This window comes from Eulemur rufifrons, chromosome 2 (genome assembly GCF_041146395.1).
Source record: "Eulemur rufifrons isolate Redbay chromosome 2, OSU_ERuf_1, whole genome shotgun sequence".
Lineage (NCBI taxonomy): Eukaryota > Metazoa > Chordata > Mammalia > Primates > Lemuridae > Eulemur > Eulemur rufifrons.
In genome coordinates, this window is record NC_090984.1 from 106,544,693 (window position 1) to 106,568,192 (window position 23,500).

At 39.6% G+C, this 23,500-nt stretch overlaps 1 protein-coding gene across 1 annotated transcript in view; it reads left to right on the top strand.

The window, feature by feature from the left end:
- The window catches only part of TSHR (thyroid stimulating hormone receptor), a 134,931-nt gene that overhangs the window by 100,077 nt on the left and 11,354 nt on the right, over positions 1-23,500 (top strand). Inside the window, exon 8 of the mRNA XM_069465189.1 lies at positions 7,385-7,462. Within this exon, the coding sequence (XP_069321290.1) occupies positions 7,385-7,462 (78 nt within the window). The remainder of the gene's footprint in view (positions 1-7,384; positions 7,463-23,500) is intronic.

A 23,500-nucleotide genomic window follows, 5' to 3' on the forward strand; every position in this document is an offset into this window, starting at 1 on the left:
ATGTAACAAAAAACATTTTTGCCCCCTAAATCTACTGAAATAATAATTTTTTAAAAAGAAATATCTATCAAAGGGTAAAGCACATATATCCTTTGACCCAAGGGAAAATAAATAAAAAGGTGTACAGAGCAATAATTCTCAGTATTGGCTACAAATTGTGATCAACTGAGGAGCTTTGAAAGCACTGGTTCCTAGGTTTTGCCACCAGACATTCTGTGTGTAGCCAGGGTAAAAAGAATTTTAAAATCTCCCCAGGTGAGTTCAGTGCAGAGCAAAAGTCAAGAACCACTGCTGTCGAATGCGTTATCAATTTTCTTATCCAGTTGTCACATTTCACATATTAGAGGAATGAAGCTCAATGAGGACATGTGGCCTCTTTTTTTTAATTTCAAATTTGGTAGAGCTGTCTAGTGGTTGAGTCAAAGCCAAGCCCTGCATCCCTTGGTTTAGGACTCTTTTGCCTGCCTTAAGCTGGGATTGGCCATTGCTGACTTGCCAGCCACCACCAAGGTGTGGACACCTGACTCCTCTGGCCACTGCTGCTTGTTTCTTAGCCCTGGAGATTGTTTAGGCTTCTTAGCTCAGTCCATCAAAGGCATTAAATACAGAAGTTAAAATATCTTGTACCTGGGAAGAATAGCCCCATTTATGTGAGAGAAAGGAGGCAACTCAAAACTCAAGGCATAATCAGAAGAGGTTTCAGAGAGGGCAATCACACCAGGCAACAGTGTCACTATTCAGTGAGAACCTGACTTTACCAGTGCAGCAAGGCCACCAGCTCAGGGAGCTTCCTGATGACATCTGCGCGGGGGACAAATCAATGAAAATGCTGGGATGGTAAAATGTTGTTAAATTCTAAGAATTGGGGTTAAAGTTAGGCCATATATATTGACTATTTTGCTTCAAAACATCTCACTCCTGCTATGATTGGCTTCCTGGTCATATTTAGAGGACCTTGAAAAGACTTCAAGAGACTTTCAAAAGGGGTCTTATGTAATCAGGGACTCCACTGTGCTAAGTGGATCTCAGTGTACGTCCCGTCTAACAGCATATTATTTTATGGCTTTGGCCATAAAACCAGCTACAGAATATCAAAGGAGTTTAGAGACATTTTCCATTGAAAGAACAGAAAAACTAACAAGGGAACAATAATTTCTGTCCCAGCCTCTCCTCAGCCTTCGTGATAAGAGAAGGGATGGGGGGAGGCTTTGTTTGTTCAAGCTATGTTTGCTCAGCTCTTTTTCCATGGTGAGTTAATGAGTGTTACTTTTAAAAAGCAATTCAGGATCCTACAAAGTTAAAGTATATAGGTGGACTTTTTAGGCCTTTTAATAGAATAATCTGAATTACCAGTATCCAAGAGAGAGCTATAGTATGCAGTGATTCCCAGGTAGCTCTTGGTTTCAGGAGCATCTATCTGGTCTGGTGTTCCACAGAACACTTTTTAGTGAATACTATCAATATCTCTAAGAGACAGGAAAAGCCAAAGTGTTTTCCTGCACTCACACACTCAGCACAACACTTCTGACACCACATGCATGGAGGCTTTATTCCACACACCAAGCAATCAATTCTCCAATGGACACCTTTTTAACTCAACTCTGACACTATCTACCTGGAGAGAGAGTCCAATCCCATGAGTTAAAGGCTCAATCCTCAAAGTTGCCCTCTACTTCAGATGCCAATCAGAGAGCCCAGGCTGTCACCTGTGTTTCTGACCCACCAGCCATAAATCAGAGTTTCTGTGACCCCCTCCTCAGTTCAATTAATTTGCTAGAGCAGCTCACAGAACTCAGGGAAACACTGTACTTACTTTAAAGAATATTACAAAGGAACCACTACATGGAAGAGAGACCAAGAGCAAGGCATGTGGGAAGGGGTGCAGAGCTGCCAGGCCCTCTCTGGGCATGCCACCCCCAGGTACCTCCACATGTGCCTTGACTGCCTTCCAGCTACCTAGAAGCTCATCCCAACCCCGTCCTTTGGGTTTTCATGGAGGCTTCATTATGTAGGCATGATTGATTAAATCATTGGCCATTGGTGAGCAGCTCAATCTTCAGCCCCTCTCCCCTTTCCAGAGGTTGATGGCTGGGGAGTGGGTAGAGTTTAAAGTCCCAACCCTCTAATCATTCCTTGGTCTTCCTGGAGATCAGCCCCCATACTGAAGGCATCTAGGGTTTGCCATCTCTAGTCATCTCATTAGCATACAAAAGACACTGGTATCACTCCAGAGATTCCAAGCATTTTAGGAGCTGTGTGCCAGGAAACAGGGACAAAGACCAAATATGTATTTCACAATATCACACTACTGAAGAAGAATCTTTGACATGCCATTTTGTTGGGAGGCAGGTAAATTTAACAAGGTTTATTCTAGAAGCAGCCTGTGGAGATTCTAAGAACTAGTAAAGGTTTCAGATCAACCGATGGTCTTTTGAAATTAAACCCATGTAGACAGTACAGTACTTCTTCACTTAATATCATTGGTGGGTTTTTGGAAACTGTGACATTTAACAAAATGACATTGAATGAAACAACATTATTCCAGGACGTGCTGTACCTCTCTCTCTACCCCTCCCTACCTTCCCACCAGCTCTCTCCATAGAACATATCACAGGCTCTGTGAGAGGCTTGGCTGATGGCAGAGAGTTATTCTGCTGGAGACAATGGATTTTAATTCACTGGTGCCCTATGTAGTAACTAACAATCCCTTGAAACACAGGAAAGAAATCCATTTCACAATACTTTCTTGACATTTCTATGTTAAGTATTAAAATTATTTGGGAGAGTTTAACAAATGTGAGAAATGTTTCTTAGTTAAGAATGATTGGCTTCTTGGTTTCTAAAAGTTTAGATCAGGGGTCAGCAAATTGTTTCTGGGAAGGGCCCAGAGAGCAAATATTTTGGGCTTTGTGGAACATATGGTCTTAGTTGCAGCTATTTAACTCTGCCATTGTAGTGTGAAAGCAGCCATAGACAATACATAAACAAATGAGTGTGGTTATGTTCCAATAAAACTTTATTTACAAAAACAGGGGAAGGTAGGATTTGACTGGAGGGTCATGATTTGCAGACCTCTAGATAAAAGTATTCAGTGAGGATGACCATCGAGTGGTAAAATACGTAGTCTGTTTCTCCCAATTCCTGGTAAAGGTTAAAGGGCAAGTATGGGATAAAGATAAGAAGTATCTGGATAAAAATATTTTCAGGGTTAGAAAGTGCAGAGCCAATCATAATGGAAAACAAAGATTTTTTTTCAAATCAGTATTTGGATCCAAATTGGAAACTCTGCTCCTGTTATAAAACAATGCTCCATCATTCTAACCCTAAGTTTCTGATTCCTGGTTGGTGGAAATTTATTCTTTCCTAGATTTAAGTTTTTCAGTAAAAGATATCAAGTAAATTCAATGTAAAATCAAGATGATAAGGAGCTCTGGGACTGGAGGAAGACAAGGATTGAGCTTTAGGTAAAGGAAACAGAGGTCAAGTTTCCATAGTAATAATGAAATAGTATTCATTTCATGTTTTTAACATAGGTATATTGTTTCTGGTCTCAATGCTAATTATGATTTTAAACTAAGGCAAACACATCAATCTTCTATGATTATCTTAATAGTGTTCAAGGATTGCACATAGCACATTAGCAATTTGGTAATTTCTGCAGAAGTGTGTTCTGCTATCTTTAGGTTCTAATTTAAACAATGTGTCATCCAAAAGAGTGATCATTCCACCTCATGACAATTTACTGAAATTAGCAGATTTGACCTCATTTACACCCATGTTTTTAGTGTAACCAAATAATACAATTACAGCCAAGTTGGACAAATTCCACATTAAGCACAAGTGCTGATGCCTCAGCAGCAGTTGAGTAATTAGTTACGATTTCATGAAAATGATGGCAGATGTGTAAAAGCACATTGTCCTGTGATTTTCTATGGAGCCAAGCACGTTGTCATCACTCAGATGTGAAATTAATAATAATACAAGCATCCCTTGCTCAACAGAAGTGGAACTTCACTCAGTCACAAGTCAAGTCACACATTCATTCTTTGGAATCTCTTTTCCATCATCTGTTTTCACACGATCTGCATGGGGATATGTCACTTCTCACAGAATGTCTGAGTCTCTGTATGGTATTTTCTATGATCAAATGATAGAAGCTAGCTACTATCTGACAGTAAACATTTGGGCAGGAATAAAAATAACATTTTGATGTGCTAAGAACCCACCAAGTCACTAATTATTAAGAAGAGAGAATCAACACAGTTAATGTGTTAATTACCATCACACATTAGCTGATCAGAAGTAAAACACTACAGCTTGGAGCTCTGGGAAAAGATGACGATAGAGAAAATTATTGGATTAAGCAGGCTATTATTTCTCATGGGATAAGTATTTGAACAGCTTGCAGGATATGCTCTAAGGCTGACTTTTCCCTCTGCCTATTGAAAACTTGAGCACTTTCTCACCTGTTACTATTTACAAACAGGTATCCTGATTTCTGCTTCCAAAATGATTTTCATAGAGCAATCCAGCTTCTCTTTAGACTACCTTGAGAGCTAGGCAGGGGATCCCTTTAATTTTCTGAATCACCAGAGCTATGGGAGGAAAACATAGTTCCCATGTGAGTCTCACAACAAACTAGCCCAAGTCTCCCCAAAAGGGATTATGGAGGCACAGGCTGAAATTCCTTCTTGGAGATAAAATGTATCCTAAAACTCCTCAGGAGGCAAAGTTTTGCAGTGACAGTGAATTTCCTTGCCACAGTATCATACTCCTCTCTCTGACTTAGATCACTTCCTTCTAAACATGGCATAGAGGGTGCCTCTCTCTAGGAGTTACCCAGCAACTGGCTTTCATTTACTGATCCAGCAGGTCTTTACTGAATGACTGCTGTGCGCCAAAAGTGAGTCCAGCAGAGAATAATGCGCGCGCGCGCGCGCACACACACACACACACACACACACACTGTGCACATTACACTGAGTTTGTCAACTGGATATTTTTCCCCAACTCATTCCTGACCACATTCATTTTCCTGGCTACTTACCCTAACTATGTGATACACAATCTTTTTTTTTTTTTTTTTTTTGGCAGAGTCCCACTCTGTCACCCTGGCTAGAGTGCCATGGTGTCAGCCTAGCTCACAGCAACCTCAAACTCCTGGGCTTAAGCAATCCTCCTGCCTCAGCCTCCCGAGTAGCTGGGACTACAGGCATGCACCACCATGACCAGCTAATTTTTTCTATATATTTTTAGTTGTTCAGCTAATTTCTTTCTATTTTTTAGTAGAGACAGGGTCTCACTCTTGCTCAGGCTGGTTTTGAACTCCTGAGCTCAAACGATCTGCCTGCCTCGGCCTCCCAAAGTGCTGGGATTACAGGCGTGAGCCACCGTGCCCGGCCGATACACAATCTTAAATCAGGGCAGGGTGTCTTAACTCCCTGTATAGAAAATGACATCTCTTTTCTAAGAAGAACTTCATTTCTTCCAACAGGTTCTCAAAGAGGAATAAACCCCCCCCCCCCATACGGTGAAAAGCTGTTGTACACACACACATGTAGCAGCATCTATCCTCTTATTTTTAAAGGAAATACCAGTTCTTTTCTCATAAGCCCTCCCCAGGACTTATATTTAGAAATCCTGACTTTCAAGAAGTCTTTCCCTTCATCTCTTACTATAGCCTTTCTATTCTCTTTTAAGTTCATTTGTGTTCATCTTCTCCTTGTAAGTGATAGCTTAAATTACCACCTTCCTATAAAATAATCATTGTCTAGAATAGGTTATCCACATAGCCTACCAAGATTTGTGATTGATTTATCCAAGCTGGTTTATAGAATGTAGATTTCAAAGGAATCAGGATAAGTCATGGTCAAGGAATCAGTTTAATTAGACTGACAATCCCAGAATGTCCCATGTTATATGATAAATGAGCTTGATGGGGACACTTTCTTTCCAGACATTAAGGCTTCTGCATATATGTCTCCTCCCCACTCTCTTGGCTTCAGATGGAAGGTAGGAGCAGCAAGCAGAACCAAGGGTTAAAGCTAAACGAAGCAGCCCTCAAAACTGCTAATGGCAAAGTGACAGTTTCATTTTTAAGCACTTCATTATCTCTAAGAGGTGAAATACCCAAACAACCGTGTTGTTGTTAGAGAACACAGTTTCCTGCAAGATCAGTTCATCTCCGTTCAAGCTGGCTGCATCTCCTCCGCATCCTCCTTCTCCCCTCCTGGACTCTGGCTGGCTTTCCCAGTTTGAAGCCTTCTGCAGTGTTTCTGGTAAACGGCAATGCTTATCAACCAGGCTCCTTGTCCTTAGGGACATATTGAATAGCAGATGAAAACACTGCAGAATTGGACAAGCAATAATTTAGTTTTTACAACAATTTCTAATGATTAGAGCAAGCCGATTTTCACTTGCAGCACTTGGAGATGAAGAGGAAAAACTGAGATGAGCTCACTGGCTCTTACTTGATTTTCAACAGTCCGGGAACATAATGTGATCTGCAGGCTGCACTGTCCAAAGAATACAAAAAGAGATGCAAGCCAGTGCGGATCTTATACTGAGCTTAGTTGTATTTTCGTAAAATCGTGCTGTTCAAAATCTTCTCTCCAGTTGTTTTCTCCAAGGTGGCTCTTGCCCGCTCTAGCTGTCACTGACCAAAGGAACTCTGTAGACATAGTGGGTGAAAGGAGGGTCAAACGATGATCAAGTGAGGACTGTGATTGGAGCCATTGGGAAGGCACAAACTGGCTGCTTTATCATCTTAGGTCTTTGGACATACAGGAGACTAATTGATCCTTTCCATGTCACAAATAACAATGCATGGGGAATTCTTATACCAAAAAATTATTCACTTTATCTGAAATTCAAATTTAACAGGCACTCTATATTTTTTATTTGCTAAATCTGGCAACCTTAGCTAAAGAAAAGACCTGAATCTGACAGTACCCTCACCACTCATTGCCCTCATCACCTCCATTCCATTCCTAATTTAAGCCCAGTTTTTCAAAGTAAATGGGAATATTAACCAATATTGAGAAACAAAATTTAAATCTGTTGGTATTAAAGAGAATTAAAAAATTCAGCTGCTACTGGCCAGGAAAATACAGAATTAAGGCAACTTTTATAAAATTTAGGTATGCAAACTAGATCATAATCATGATCATTTTCAAAAATTTTGTCATAATTAATGTGTTTAAACCTTGCACAATCAAAACATAGAGTGCTCTGAGTGCTTTAGCCCGAAGAAGGCAATATGTCTTCTAAATTCTTGAAAATCAGTCAAGGGAGACCATGTTCACATTTTATTCTGGTATTTGTACTAATTTTGTGTGATTGCTTGAACTCATCTAATTTATTCTCTCTCTCTCTCTCTCTCTAGTTATCTAAATAAGAATAAATACTTGACAGTTATTGACAAAGATGCATTCGGAGGAGTATACAGTGGACCAACCTTGCTGTGAGTAAGACACCCAGGAGAATATTTTAGACATTTTTTTTACTTTGTTGGAACTAAAATTAAGAGGAGAAACTGAGGTTCAGGGATAGAGAATGTTGTTGTCTTGGGTAAGGGCTTCTGCTAGTACCTTTCATGCCATCCCATGTACGATCCAGCAGCCACCTTGCTGTGGGCTTTCATGGAGGCCCTGTTCATGGAGCAGCTGCCATTTGCAAAATTTTGAGGCACAAGGTCTACAAACAGGTAGAAGACACCTTAGTCTTTGCAGAGAAAATGTATGTGAATGTGCATTGCACAATGCCTGGCACAAAGATGGAAGAATATAAATGATATTATAGTTTGATTCATATCTGGAAGAACTTACAATCACAGGATAAGATGGGATATAGACATTTTTTTAAATAGCATGAAAACGTGCCTATGTGTTCACTTCTTCTGATTTGTACCCCACCTCCAATTGGTGATTAGATCCTGTTGGTCCTGTTTCCCTTGAGCCACTTTATCATTACCATCGCCCTCATTCCCCTGGTTTTGCTTTTGTTGAGAATCTTTTCATTAAGCGTCTAGTCCAGTCCTTGCCAAAGTGAAACACGGCACCCCAGAAATGCACAAGACAATCCATCAGGGGCAAGAAGAAATGTTAGAGGCTCTATTTACAATTATGTTTTTAAAAATAGGAATAAATTTTTATTAATTTTTTTCATTCGGATGACCACTGTCCCTCAGATGTCAGGCAGGGAGTGGATGTACCTGAAAGAAGAGTGGATGATCCAGAGGACTTGATGTCTTCACTTTTTCCCTTTTAACAATTTTATTCCACTTTTAATTGAATGCACTCAGTTAAATGGGTTTGTGGTCCTTTTTTTTTTTTTTTTTTTTCAGAGATAAGGTCTCCCCTTAAAGTTGCCTGGGCTGGAATGCAGTGGTGTCCTCATATCTCACTGCAATCTCAAACTCAGGGCTCAAGCAATCCTCTTGCCTCAGCTGGGACTACAGGTGCGTGCCACCAAGCCCAGATAATGCTAATTTTTTTTACATTTTTTTTTTAGAGACGGATCTTGCTATGTTGCTCTGTCTGGTCTCAAACTCCTGGCCTCAAGTGATCTTCCCGCCTTGGCCTCCCAAAGTGCTGAGATTAAAGGCATGTGCCACTGCACCCAGCCTCCTATTTTCTTAATATATAGGGTCTGTATAAGAGGTCAGAGCAACTTTGAAAATCCACTGTACCCTGTGGGAGCTCGCTGTTAACTCATGGCAAAGTACTTAAAAGCATTATGCATTTTTCTTTTTACAAAAGACAAGTGAAAAAATATGTTAGCCTTTTCTGTGATCAGTCTCTGTCAGTATTTGCTGTTTAAACTGGAAAATATTTTTCAATAACATCTTGATCTGCTTCTTCAAGAAAAAGGTGATATTTCCTCAATGAATAAGGGAAGTTATTGCTTTTCGAAAGAAATTTATGCTTTGGAGAGAGCCTTGACGAACAGATATTTGGAAATATTTCCATGTTATGCGATTTTCCTTATGAGAATGGTGAATGCCATAAAAATTCTGTTTTCTTAAAATCAGAAATAGAATTTTAACCTGTTTTTAAAATCTTTCAAATTAAGTTTAATATGAACTAAATTGTGTCCCCTCCACCAAATTCAAATGTTGGAGCCTTAACCTCCAGTACCTCAGAATGTGACTGTATTTGGAGATAGGGTCTTTAAAGAGGTAATTAAATTAAAATGGAGCTGTTAGGGTGGGCCCTAGTCCAATCTGACTAATGTCCTTCTAAGAGGAATTAGGACAAACCAAGAGATACCAGGGATGGGTGCACACAGAGGAAAGACCATACGAGGACATAGCAAAAAGGCAGCCATCTGCAAGCCAAGGAGCAAGGCCTCAGGAGAAACCAGACCTGCTGACACCTTGATCTTGGATTTGCAGCCTCCAGAACTGTAAGAAAATAAGTTTCTGTTGTTGAAGCCACCCAATCTGTGGTATTTTGTTACAGCACCTCTAGCAACATAATATAGAGTTTCAATGGGTTAAAATCCATGTGCATAAAATGAAAATGAAATGCTTTAGATTAGTTTGCAAAAACAACTGATTGACATCAGAGAATATGAATTTCCATAAAAACATATATTTAATTACTAAATTAGATTGGGAAATGAGAATCTTAATTTAGTGAGTGCAGTCAAACCTACTTTATTTCATTTGGAAATATCTATCTTTGGGTAACTCTTTCAACTGAGATGGCCATTTAAACCAAAACCAAAATAAAGTGAACCAAAAGCAGATTTCAAACAGCCCCACGTCAGAAAGGGTTAAAAAAAACAATTTTCAAAACTAATTAAGCATATTCAATAATGTTACTTTCACTTTAGTGAATTTTTTTAAAATACTATTTATCTGTATCAATGCATTTTATAATATCTATAATATAGTATCATAGAAATACATGTATAGAACTCATGAATATTCATATGTTAAAGGTACATACTCAAACATTTTTTACTTATAAATGTGTGAGATCGAAACCATTTGAAATCCCATTGTATAGACTAGAACTTCTGAAAGTGGGTCCACTACAAAGTAAATGGCTGCTCCAGAATGTATATCAAAGAACAGCTTCTTTCATGGAAAGAGTCTTGTCATGAAAGTAAAGTCAGCCAAACTAAACAGTGTGCTTAGTGACGTAGTTGGCTGACATCCAGTGTGAGCTGCTTACCTTGTCAAGGACCAGTAGGAAACCATTGGCCGATGGGCACCACCCTTTCAGTAGCAGTAGTCTAGATCACAAGAGTCTCCAAATCTCCTCTAGCCTTTAGTCTTGGTCCCTCTTAAATCCACCCTCCCTAGACCTTCCTGGGTTCAAATGCAAATAGGATCTTAAACCCATGCTGGTCTCTCATTCCCCTCAGGATACACGCCTTGGTGTGGCCTGTGAGGCCCTGACACAGTCTGCAGCTTTGTCTCTCAGGTCACTTTACACCCCTGAACAATGGTCTGTCCATATTGAACCTCTTAGCTCCCCTAACTCCCCAGCCTACTTACACAACTATACTAAACTCTTGCTCTTCCTACTGCCTGGAAAACCCTTTTACAGTCTTATCTGTCTGATGAGCAGCTGCTGACATTTTGGTATTCAAGCAAAGATGTCCTCTCTGAAGTCATTCTTGGCTCTCCTTCTCCGGGGGGAAAAATGACTACTTCTCTCTCTGTACACCACCATACCCTATATATGTATCTTGTGCACCAATACCATATCTTTATCTATCTCTCCAGGAGATCCTAGGGGCTATATCTGCTTTATTTCCATAGTTCTATTTCATGTTATAATGCCTGGAACACAGTATGAACTTAATAAATATTTGTGACATTAATACAGCACACAATAAATAATTAAATCACTCTTCTGTAAACACTACAGCATTTAAATAGAAGTCACATTTTAAATACATTTTAGCATGTTGTCCTTAAGGGAATGAGTCCATTTGTACTTCTTTGGAAACAGTAAATTAAAGTACCTATTTGTTTGTGCTGCTTAAAAGTTGTTTTTGATGTTTATGGCAAGATTTTCTACAATTCTCTCCAGCTGAGTCAAGAGCAGATGTGCAACCACTTGAAAATGCCTTCTCTGGCTCTTGGTGGCATTCCAGGTTGTGGAAAGTGAACTAAATGAAGAGTTATACCTGGAGTCTACTCCTGGCACTGTCACTAACTACAAGAACTAAGTCTCAGCTTTCTCATCTGTCAAAATAGGATAAATGAAAGTAATGAAGTTTAAATAAGATAATAAATCTAAAGGATATCCTTGATGAATGTTAAACATTATTTTGATTATTTTCATTTCTTCCTGATCCTTGACATTCCATCTTCTGATCTCCTCTAACCTCTCTGATCACTCCTTCCCAATTTCTCTCATTAGCTCGCTGCACCATTTTTTAAAATGGGGTTCAGTCCTGAATTCCAGCTCTTTCTCCTCTTTATTTTCCCCTTTGGTTAAATCGTCTGCTTTCAAATATGATAATAATGTGAATGATTTCTAAATCTCAGTCTCAGATCTCAACCCTATTTAGTCATCTCACCTGCCTAGAATTCCCTTCTCTGCTCCCTCTTATTCCTATCCATTCCCATCAAGCTGGTTAAACTCTTCCTAACCAACCTTTGAAAATGTACAGTAAACATTTACTGAGAACTTGCTAAGCTTGGGACTCTTTGTTAGGTACTATCAGTAGGGGAGGGTCACTATTTTAAAGGATGGTCAGGGAAAGCCTCATTGAGAAGGTGGCAATTGAGAAAGTATCTGAAAGAAATGAAGAAGCCAGGTGGCAAGCCGAAGGCGGAGCATTCTAGACAAGTGCAAAGACCTCCAGTGAGAATATACCAGGCATGTCTGAGGAATAGCATGGAGGTCATTTTGGCTCAAGCAGAGTGAACTAAATGGAAAAAAGTAGAAGTCATGGTGAAAAAGATAATGGGGTAGGAGAAGCAACTTATGAATGGCCTTAGAGGTCATTATAAGGGCTTTTGATTTTGCTCTTAGATAGAGAGGGAGGCAGCAGAGTATTTTGAGCATAGATATGTCACAGTCTGACTCATATTTTCACAGGAACACACTGGCTGTTGTGTTGAAAATAGGATGTAAGGGACAAAATATGGAAGACCACCCAGGAGTATACAAAAATAATGTAGGCATGAGCTGCTAGCAGCATGCACCAAGGTGATAGCAGGGGAGGTGATGAGAAATGATCTGACTCCGACTATATTTTTAAGGTAAAGCCAACAGGATGTGCTGATGGACTGGATATAGGGAGGAGAGATGAGAGGAATCAGAGACAACTGCAAGGTCTTTTGCCTGAGTGGTTAGGAGAATGGGCTCACCATTTACTGAGACAGAAAAGAGCAGTTTGAGGTGCTTGTGACACTTGCAAGCAAGCAGTGATATATGTGGATGTGAAAGTCACAATAGAGGTCAAAGCTAAAGATACATTTTGAGACTCTTAGGAACGTAGGTAATAATGGGGCATACGGGTATAGAGGAAATCTCAAAGAGTGTATAGGATTGAGATTTCTGGTAACTCTCCCCACCAAAGTGATTTTCCCTGATCCTTCCTTAAAATTAGAGTACTTTTGAGGAAAAAAAGAATATAAATTAAAAAGCATAAGTTCTCAATAACAAAGAGAATAGGAGAGGTGACCATGTAAGTGACAAGTGTCCTCAGAGACCAAGAGAGAGCTGCATGCTAAGTACTTGCATGGGTGAAACCAATAAAAACAAGCTAATTCAAATCACAAATTTAGGAAAGATTTTATCAATTAAATCTTAAGTACTCTGCAAGTGAGGATATAAGTGACACTGAAGTTGGAAGTCCTTAAAAACCTCACCTGTCCCCCCAAGATGTCCTCTCTCATCCTTCATGGTCAAGCAACTACTTCTTACCTACCCCAGGAGAAGACTGAAGTTTGCTTTCTGTTAAAAAGTCATCATCAGGGCTTAAGGATAATAGGTACAGTTAAGGATAGAAGTGAGGCACTGTGCTAAAAACAGGATTGTGTGAAAATTATATTCTGAAATGTAAAGCCAACAACCCCCTTATCCATTCAACTCATAGAATACTGGCATTAGAATGTGTACCCTCCAAGCAGGAGGTTAGAGTTCTGAGGATGCTGACAGGTCTAAGGAAAAGAAAAAAAACCTACAAAAATGATCTAGTCTCACAAAGTTGCTATAGTAAAGTCCATCAGCTGATAAGCTCCCTCACAAACAAAAACAGATATCCAAGGAGCACCAGACCTTTGAGAAAGCCATTGACATGAAAAACATCAATATCTTGTAGTTTTCAGAGTACAGATCTTTCATCTCCTTGGTTTAAATTTATTTATAAGGTTTGTTTTTATTTATGATACCATTATAAGTGGAATTGTTTTCTTTATTTCTTTTTCTGATAGTTCACTGTTAGTTTATAGAAATACAACTGGTTTTTGTATGTTGATTTTGTATCCTACAACTTTACTGAATTCATTCATTAGTTCTAACAATTTTTTGGTAAAGTCTTCAGAGCTTTCTATATATTATATAAGGTCATGTCAACTGCAAGCTGAGACAGTTTTTCTTCTTTCTTTCCAATTTGGCTGCCTTTTTTTTTCTTGCCTAATTGCTCTGACTAGTATTCCAGCACTATGCTGAACAGAAGTAGCAACATGAAAAACAGAGATTAGAACAAACAGAGAAAAGAACTTGGAAAGAACAGAGACAATGCAAGAAAAAGAAGAAAATTTTAATAAAAATTATTGCAAATAGTCTCAGAGAGACAATGTTTTACATGCACAAAATAATTCCTTATACAAGAATATCCAGAAAACCAAAAAGAGCTCTGGCAAATTAAAAATCTGATAGCCAAAAAAAAAAAAAAAAAAAGAAGTTGTCAAAAATGAAATAAAAAACATCTTCCAGAAAAGAGAACCAAAAAAAAGAGAAAAATATGGAATAGAGAAGAGGAAAGATAACAAAATTAGAAAATCAAACCAAGTGGTCCAGCACCCAACTGGCAAAAGTTTTAGGAAGAGAAAACAAAAAACCAAAAAAGAAGATTTCCCATAAATGAAGGAAATGAGTTTTTAGAATAAAAAGACTCACTCACAAGTAACCTACATTACAGAAAAAGAGGGAACATGAAGATACTCCATAAGATATGAAAGCGCTGGGATAAAAAGAAGAGCCCAAAAGTTTCTAGCAAAAGAAATCACGTAACTGTGCATTTCTGATTCTGAGAATCAGAATGCCATTGGTCTTCTCGGCAATGACATTGAAAGAAGACAGTAGACAGAATACACCCTTCAAATTCTGAGGGAAAGTGACTTCCAAACTATCGATTAAGTATGATTGATAAAATAAAGACATTTTCCGACAGGGAAAGTCTTGAAAATCTGATTTCCCATTCACCTTTTCTTTTCTTTTTTTTTTTTTTTTTTGAGACAGAGTCTCACTCTGTTGCCCAGGCTAGAGTGAGTGCCGTGGCATCAGCCTAGCTCACAGCAACCTCAAACTCCTGAGCTCAAGCGATCCTCCTGTCTCAGCCTCCCGAGTAGCTGGGACTACAGGCATGCGCCACCATGCCCGGCTAATTTTTTCTATATATATTTTTAGCTGTCCATATAATTTCTTTCTATTTTTAGTAGAGGTGGGGTCTCGCTCTTGCTCAGGCTGGTCTCGAACTCCTGAGCTCAAAGGATCCGCCCACCTCGGCCTCCCAGAGTGCTAGGATTACAGGCGTGAGCCACCGCGCCCGGCCCACCTTTTCTTGTAGTATAAACCCGGAAAGAAAAAAATGAGGACTTCAGAAACAGTGATCAACACAGGAAAGAAGCAAATAGAATTCCCAGGATGACCACAAAGGGAGGTCCTAGGAGCCTGGATAACGAGGCATATACGTCAGAGATGAAGGGTGGAGAGCTCCAAGAGGAAGATCTTCTAGACAGAAAAGAGAGTTGGTAGATTCTCTGACAGGACTGTGAAAAACTGGTTTCAGAGGTGTTTTACAGAACTTTGGAGCGTGTGGGAAGACTTAGCAAAAGGTCCCTTCAAGCCAGGACACACAAATAAAAAAGAGAGACCGGCATCTTGTGACGAAACAAAAAACTTACATGAGAAAGGAAATGAAATCACAATATGCAAAGTTGTAATAACCAAAATACTGAATATGAGTTTAACCAAATTTGCCCTAAAACTACCTTGGGAGAGTACAAGGCTGTCAGGAGAGGAAGTGTGTGGGGGCAAAGAGTGACAGAAGAGAGCTGAATCCTCTTGCTCCACAGCAGGGAGTCAGTGAATAAAATCTACAGCCAATGAATCAAGAAATATTTACAAGCATGGAAGGAAATACCATGAGTTAAAAGTGGCTGGTTCTGGGGCATCAGACCCCAGACTGCAGGGAGAGGCTGGCCAGAGGTCTGCTGTTGTGTCATCAAGTTTGCAGGATAATTTGCTTTTTAAAAATAGGTCCATGAATTATTTTAATAAAAATTGAAATTAAATTAATTTTTTAAAAAGCCACAAAGCATAGGAAGAGAAGCAAATGGAGTTGTCAGCATTTGCACAGCCAGTAGGAAGAAAGTAAGAAATGAACGAAGAAGAGTCCAGTCTCATTCCTCAAATTCCAAACACAGTTATCTTAAAATGCACTTGGTAACTAGTCATTCCTGGCCTTGTGACATCTCTGTAATTCCTGTCTTGATCTTTTGTCAAAATCTTCATTACTTTATTTCCCAAATATCTTCTTCCCGTAACTAGATTTTAAGATTCCCAAGAAAATGGACTGTCTTATACTTCTTGTAATCTCCCCCACCTCAAAAGAGGAGACAGCAAGTACCCAATAAATATTTGATGAATTCTAACTAAATAACACACAGCCATGGTTCGGTTGTCATTTGTTGTATAAGCCAAACTTGGAAAATCTTAACTCCATCTGAAGAAAAGAGAATGGGAGTCATGTATATTTCTGCCTCATAAAGATTTTCATGGAAGAACACAGTCATCTCTGATAGTCAACAAAAACAATCAAGCTTGCCCACTTAATTTATCATCTTTTTTCAAGGTCATTTCTCAAAAAAGAATCTAATTTAAAAAACAGGTGTTAACATCTAGAGTAAGAAGATCTATTCTCCAATCTTTGCTATTTAAAAAAAGAAAGCCTTTTTAATTTAGTTTGGGAGTTTAATAATGTTTTTTACTTAGTGAATTTTTAATCAAGATATACAATCTCATTTTCTATTTTTATACTTTCCATTTTTGCTTACCTTATTTTCTTTTTATCTTATTTTGAAAGAGAAGCTCTTGGTATTTATAATCCCAACAGAAAGAACACACTGAAATGCAATCCCTTTCATAACAACCAGAGTTCTCTAAATTCTAAATTATCCCACTTTAATAGCATTTAGTATACTGTTGAATTAGTACCTCCTAAGAAGAGAGAATCCTGTGATAATATCCTTGAGTTTGCATTATAGGTATCAACAAAAATAAACTTCAAAAATAAACTTTTGTTGCTTTTAGTTGATCAAATTAATCATTTGAAAATCCAAGGGTCATGGCACTGCCATCTTTCTTGGTTTAGAGAAAATAAGCTTTTATGGTTTTTTGCTTTTTTTTTTTTTAACTCTTTATGATCCTCACAAGATCATACTATTCAATGGCAGAAAAGTTGTGCCAAAGTCCTTGTTAGCATGCCTGAAGTCCACAGGTTGATACACAATTTTCTAAGTTGATCCTGGGCAAAGTTACTTTTTTAATGAGGTATAATTTACATACAATGACATACACAGTTTTTAAGTGTACAGTTTGATGTGTTTTGACAAAACTATATTACCCTACCCTGGTAAAGACTTAGAACATTCTATTTTCATCACCCAGAAAGTTCCCTCACGCCCCACCCTCCCTCCCATAGATGTACTATTTTTCTAATATTAATATAAAAACCTAAGAGTAAAATTAACAGGTCATAGGATAGATGCATGCTTAACTTTATAGGAAATACTGCTACACTGTTTTCCAAAACGGTTGTCTCATTTTCTGTTCTTACCAGCAAGATATGAGAGTTTCATACTATCTAATGCTTTTAATTGTCAATTGTTTTATCCCAGCAATTCTAGTGGGTGTACAGTGGTATTTCACCATGGATTTAATTTTTGTTTCCCTGATTATTAATGATGTTGAACATCTTTTCATGTACTTATTAACCACTTGTATATTTTCTTTTGCCAAGTGTCTGCTCAAATTTTTTGTCCATTTTTTTCCCATTGGGTCATTTGTCTGTTATTGAGTTGGGGTCCAGGGTAAAATTTTTGACCTAAATGAATTCTGCTTTGGCCCTAATCACCAGCTTTCTGCTATCCCTAGTTCATCTTCTCTTTCCCTTTTCTCCTCCCTTTCTAAGGAGAATTGGCTAATCTGAAACAAACTAGTGCAAAGGATTCATTTACTCACTTGTTCCACAAGTATTTTACTGAGCACCTACAGAACTCCAGCTAAGTTATAAGGATAAGACCCAGCCTTTGCTTTTAAAGAGGTTACAAGCAAGTTCGGGGAAATGTAAATAAGTAACTATAAGTTTAATGTAAAAAGACCCCTATTTAGAGACTGAAGATAACATTTCTGGTTAGGGTGATCAGCAGATGCCTTATTAAAGGAGGAAGTATTTGAGATGGGCTTCAGGTGAGGGGTGGAGTTGCAACAGAAAGATCAATAGTTATGAAAGAAAGAACAAAGGCAAGTCTACAGGAAAACGTAGGATGTGTTCAGAGGAAAAAAAATAAACGAACATAATTTGGGCCAAAGGATAGTGTTTGAAAGGTGTGTTGAAATCATGTTTGGGAACCTGATCTGACTCAGCAGGTAAAAATGACCCCTGTGGAAATAGCAGTAATAGTTGCGTAATCCCTTGCAGTCTGTAGCCCTCTTCGACTCACCCTCATGCCTCCTTTCCTTCACCTCTGCTCACCCTCAGCCCTGCCTGTATCAGTCCTGGATACCTCTGCCCTGGGCTGGGACTGCTCATCTGTACTTCCTGGCTATTTAGCAGGGACTAGACCTCCCTCAGAGGGGAGAGAAATCGAGACCCCAAAACCTGGAGCTCCTTGTCGTCCTTTCTGTGCTTGCCAAGTGGAGCTCTTGGAACAGCTTTCTTGAAGGAGAAGGGAACCTCCTGCAGATGCAAAGCCAGAGGAGATTAGCATGCTGGGCTGCTCTGCTCATCGACTATGAAATGAACTGCACAAACAAGGCAAACAGGCTTCTTGCAGTACCCAGTGTGGGCACCAAGCCAGACCCATTTCAAGAGAGCTGGGTTGTTGGGCAAGCAACTGAAGTAGGCCTTTAAATAAAGGAGAAGTTCTCCAAAATACTGGAAGTCCCTGTCCTAGAGTAATGGCCTCAAATGTTCATGCATTTCACATCAGGGGATTGAGCCTGAATAAAAGTTTTCATATCCCTCCCAGGCCAAAAAGTAAACTGGGCTAGCTTGTCATCTCTAAGAGAATGATGCACAAATCCGTACACTCTTTCTTATAACATAGTTTTGCTAAAGTTAATTTTTTAAGTAAGGGCTTTTTACCTTCATCAAAACTGATAGAACATAAAAGAATTTTTTTCTGAGTCTGAATCCTAGGAAAACAACACTGGCAAAATGTTCTAAACCATGTAAACTCTGAACCATTTTACTAACTAATCATCACTTTTTAGCCAGGAGCTCAACAGTGATAAATCTGAATAACAAAGAACAAGTAGGGGCACAGGTATTTCTTCACTGTTTCTTCTTTGCAACTTTAAGTATAAATGAAACTAGCTTTCAGTCAGTGCCTACTGGGCTCTGTGCTAAGTTCTTCCATAAATTTTATTTCATCCTTTCAACCCCAAAGGATTCTAACCTCTTCAACACCACATCTCTCAATTTTTGGTTATTTTGGCGATATCAAGTCTCAATTACTTGTGTAATGAAACACAAACACAAGAAGCAGTCTCTGGTGTGCACAATTAGGCACACAATTCTCCCCAAGTAAACATGGATGGGTACTCAATTTTTTTCACTCTTCTGGGAGTTCTACTCCTAGAACAGATGGAAGGAAATAAGGTAGTTAGAGCTGTCGTCCTGACACAGTATCTCTGCCAAGACATGGAAATCCATTTTGTAAATTATGTTCTGCCTCTGAGTCTAAAAGAAATAAACACATTTTTAAAAAGTGGACTTTTCATTTCTCACGAGTAGCATCGAGACCAATCCTTCTGCCACTATGGTAACAGCTGTTTTGTATGTGTCGGGGTTGTGAGGCCGAGAAGGGAGGAGATTCAACAGTGAGGAGAAGGATATGCTCGTGTTTCAGCATCTGACTACTGGCAGTGAATTGCCCTCGTTTCCTCCTGTCACTGTGGGGTAGACGCTGACCTTACCGAATTATAGTATATGGGCAGTTTTCCATTGCAGGATCCACTATGCTGGGAGAGTAATCTCCATGCGATGTCATAGGTCATGGATGCTATAGGCTTCCATACATTAAAAGAAATGTAGGCCGGGCGTGGTGGCTCACGCCTGTAATCCTAGCACTCTGGGAGGCCGAGGCGGGTGGATCGCTCGAGGTCAGGAGTTCGAGACCAGCCTGAGCAAGAGCGAGACCCCGTCTCTACTAAAAATAGAAAGAAATTATATGGACAACTAAAATATATATATACAAAAAATTAGCCGGGCATGGTGGCGCATGCCTGTAGTCCCAGCTACTCGGGAGGCTGAGGCAGTAGGATCGCTTAAGCCCAGGAGTTTGAGGTTGCTGTGAGCTAGACTGACGCCACGGCACTCACTCTAGCCCGGGCAACAAAGTGAGACTCTGTCTCAAAAAAAAAAAAAAAAAAAAAAAGAAATGTAATTAGGCAAACTCAAGAGGGAGGGAAAAAAGAGGATAATAGCGATATCTGAATTACAAATCAATTTTATTTGTACACGTGGACTGCAAGAAAAAGATTAGTAATTGATGATCACCTGAACGTTCAGACAAGTATTTTCTTATTAATAATAAGATTTTTTGAGCTTTAGCTACGTGCTAGGTTCTTTACAAATAGTGTATCACCTTGAGTGATATACTATTTTTTAACAATTCAGTAGTAAATGTTATTATCCCTATTTAACAAATGTGGAAACAGAGGTACAAAGATAATCAGGTAAGTCCTCTGAGGGCACCTGGTTAGAAGGGCAGCACTAGGGTGCAAACCTAGCACTAACTCAGAAACACAATCTCTTCCTAGTTGACCATGTCAACCAGTTTTTTGTACAATTATTCTTGTACCTGTCATAATTCTCCAACTTTACTTGATCATTCTCTTGAGTTTCTGCTTAAAACCCTCCAGGAATTTATCATCTTACCCAAGAAAAGCCAAAGTCCTCAAATCTAGCTTCAAAGGCCTATGCTGTTTGTCCCACACCCATACCCCGTTCTCTCTGATCTCCTCTCCTATTTCTTTCCTCCTCGTTGCTCTACTCCAGCCACACTGAACATGTCACCCAGGCACATTCCCACCTTAAGGGTTGGGCACTAGCTGTTTCCTCCATCTAGAAGCCTCTTTCCCCAGATAGCCACGGGCTGGCTCCTTCACCTGCTTCAAGACTTTGCCTAATGGGTGTAAGCTTCTCATTGAGGTCTTCTCTGAAAGCCCAGCTTAATTCACACACTGCTCACCACTCTTCATCCCACTTCCCTGCTTTGTTTTCTCTGTGATGCTTATTACCATTCTAGACTTTTACCTGCAGTGGTCTCCCCTTACCCTGGGGGATATGCTCCAAGACCTCCACGGATGCCTGAAACGGAGGATAGTATAGAGCCTTATCTATACTGCTTTTTTCTGTCTGATAACCAAGAGGGCTCCTCAGTGACGAGGGCAGGTAGCATCCACAGTGTGGATCTGCTGGGCAAAGGATGATTCACATTCAGGCAGGACAGTGCAAGATTTCATCACGCTACTCAGAATGGCACGCAACTTAAAACTTATGAATTATTTCTTGACTTTTCCATTTAATATTTTTGGATCATGGTTGACCCACAGGTAAACCTTGGAAATCTTGGAAAGCAAAACAGAGAATAAGGGAAGACCACTGTACTTATTTACTCTCTGTCTTCCTTCCTCCATATATAAATGCAATGGGATAAGGTTTTCCATCATTTTTTCCATTGTTGTAATCCCTCTGCCGTGAACAAAGTCTCGCCCATAGCAGAAACTCACTAAATATTTGATGAATGATGAATAATTTCAAGTCAAACCTATAGATGGGGCAAGAACAGTTTCACTTTTCTGTTTATAAGTGTTTGTCTTGGCATTAAAGTTATAATAAAGACACCTCTTTCCTCATGGGTTCCCTGGAAATGAACAAACACAGTAGCTAAGTAGTATAGACAAACAATCGCAAATTCATGCTGCAATTCAATCATCATGTGAAAAAATTAAAGGCATTTTCTTGTGGGCACCAATGCTTTGAGGGATCTTAAAGTAGAATATCTAATTTTAAGACCTGCTAGTTATTTTACTCACATCATAGAAGCATCAGCAATTCATCTAAAATGGAGTGGGGCAGATGTTCTTCCTCCTGGTGGTGGCTTTTGGGGCATTATCCCTCCCTCCTCCTTGAGACCTCTCCTCAGCTTTGCCTCACATGCCATCAGACAGTGCCACCCAAATACCTTTTTGTTGTTATTATCCATGAATACCAAAGTCATTTTGTCTCACTTTTTTTACATTAAAAAATATTTTTTGGCCAGGCATGATGGCTGACATCTGTAATCCTACCACTTTGGGAGGCCAAGGCAGGAGGATCACTTGAGGCCAGCAGTTCAAGACCATCCTGGGCAACATAGCCAGACCCCGTCTCTACCAAAACATTTAAAAACTTAGTTGGGTGTGGTGGCGCATGCCTATAGTCCCAGCAATTAGGGAGGCTGTGTCAGGAGGATCGCTTCAACCCAGGAGTTTGAGGTTGCAGTGAGCTATGATGACACCACTGGACTCCATCCAGCCTGGGCAACTTAGAGGGAGATGCTGCCTCTATTTAAAAAATTTTTTTTGACAAATAAAAATGTAAAGTGACAATGTGATGTTCTGATATCCACATACATTATGAAGTGATGACCACAGTTAACATATCATCTCTTATACTACACTTTTTTTTGTTGTGGAAACATTTAAGATCTACTCTCTTAGCAATTTTAAGTATTCAATACATTACAATTAACTGTAATTACTATGTTGTACATTTGGTCTCAGAACTTACTCATTTTATACCCTTTGACCAAAATCTGCTCATTTTCCCCACTCCCTTAACCCCTGGCAATCACCTTTCTACTCTGTTTCTATGAATTTGACTTCTTTACATTCCACATGTAAGTGAGATTGTGCAGTTTTTGTATTTCTGTGTCTGACTTGTTTCACTCAGCAAAATGCCACTAGGTTCATCCAGGGTCTCACAAATAGCAAGATTTTCTCCTTTTTAGGGCTGAATAATATTCCACCGTGTGTGTGTGTGTGTGTGTGTGTGTGTGTGTCACATTTTCTTTATCTATTCATCTATCGATGGACACTTAGTTTGTTTCCATACTTGGCTAATGTGCATAACGCTGCAATGAACATAGGAGTGCAAATATCTCTATAGGGTGCATTTCCCATCGGGTCTACCTTTTAAACACCTGCAAACTCCAGCCGTGCTCAGTGTATCCACTGCTGCCACTCTGGTCCACGGCATCATCCTGTCTATGGTTGGTCTCCCTGTTTCCACCCCTTACTCCCTTTGGGCTACTTTCAAAGCAGCAGTCAGAATGATCCTTTTAATGAGTCAGATTGTGCCATTCCTCTGAAGGCTTTTGATCTCACTTTGATGGGAACACAAAGTCCTTTTGGTGGCCTACAAGGCCACACACCATCTGGCTCCCCACTACCTCTCTGACTTCTCCCGTGTTTCCCATCCCCTCGCTGTCCTAGCTCCAGCCACACCGGCCTCCTTGCTTCCTCAAACATACCAGGTACACTCCTACCTCAGGGTCTTTACACTGTTTGTCCCTCTGCTTGTGATGCCCTCACCCCAGATATCGACACGGCTCTCCCCCCACCTCCTCCAGACATTTGTTCAACTATCTACTCAATGAGGCCTCCCCGTACATCATCCTCTCATCTTTAATTGTGACCCCACTTCTGGGCTGTGCCTTTCCTCTTCCCTGTATTCCTTTTCCCCATAGCACTTATCATAAGCATATAATATACATGTTTTTTCTTTAATTTGCCCTTTTTTCTCACTAGATTGTGAGGACAGCATTCCTGCATAAGGAGAACAGGAATTGCTGCCGTTTAGGGTACTGCTATAGCCCTAGCATCTAGAATTATACCTGAGACAGACACAGCAATCAATACATACTGTACCTGAATAAATGTATACTGTGTTTCTAAATTCTTTTAAACACATTAATAGACAAACTCACTCTCTTGAACTTATAGCTTTTAAGCCCTTAGGTTATTTTTAATTC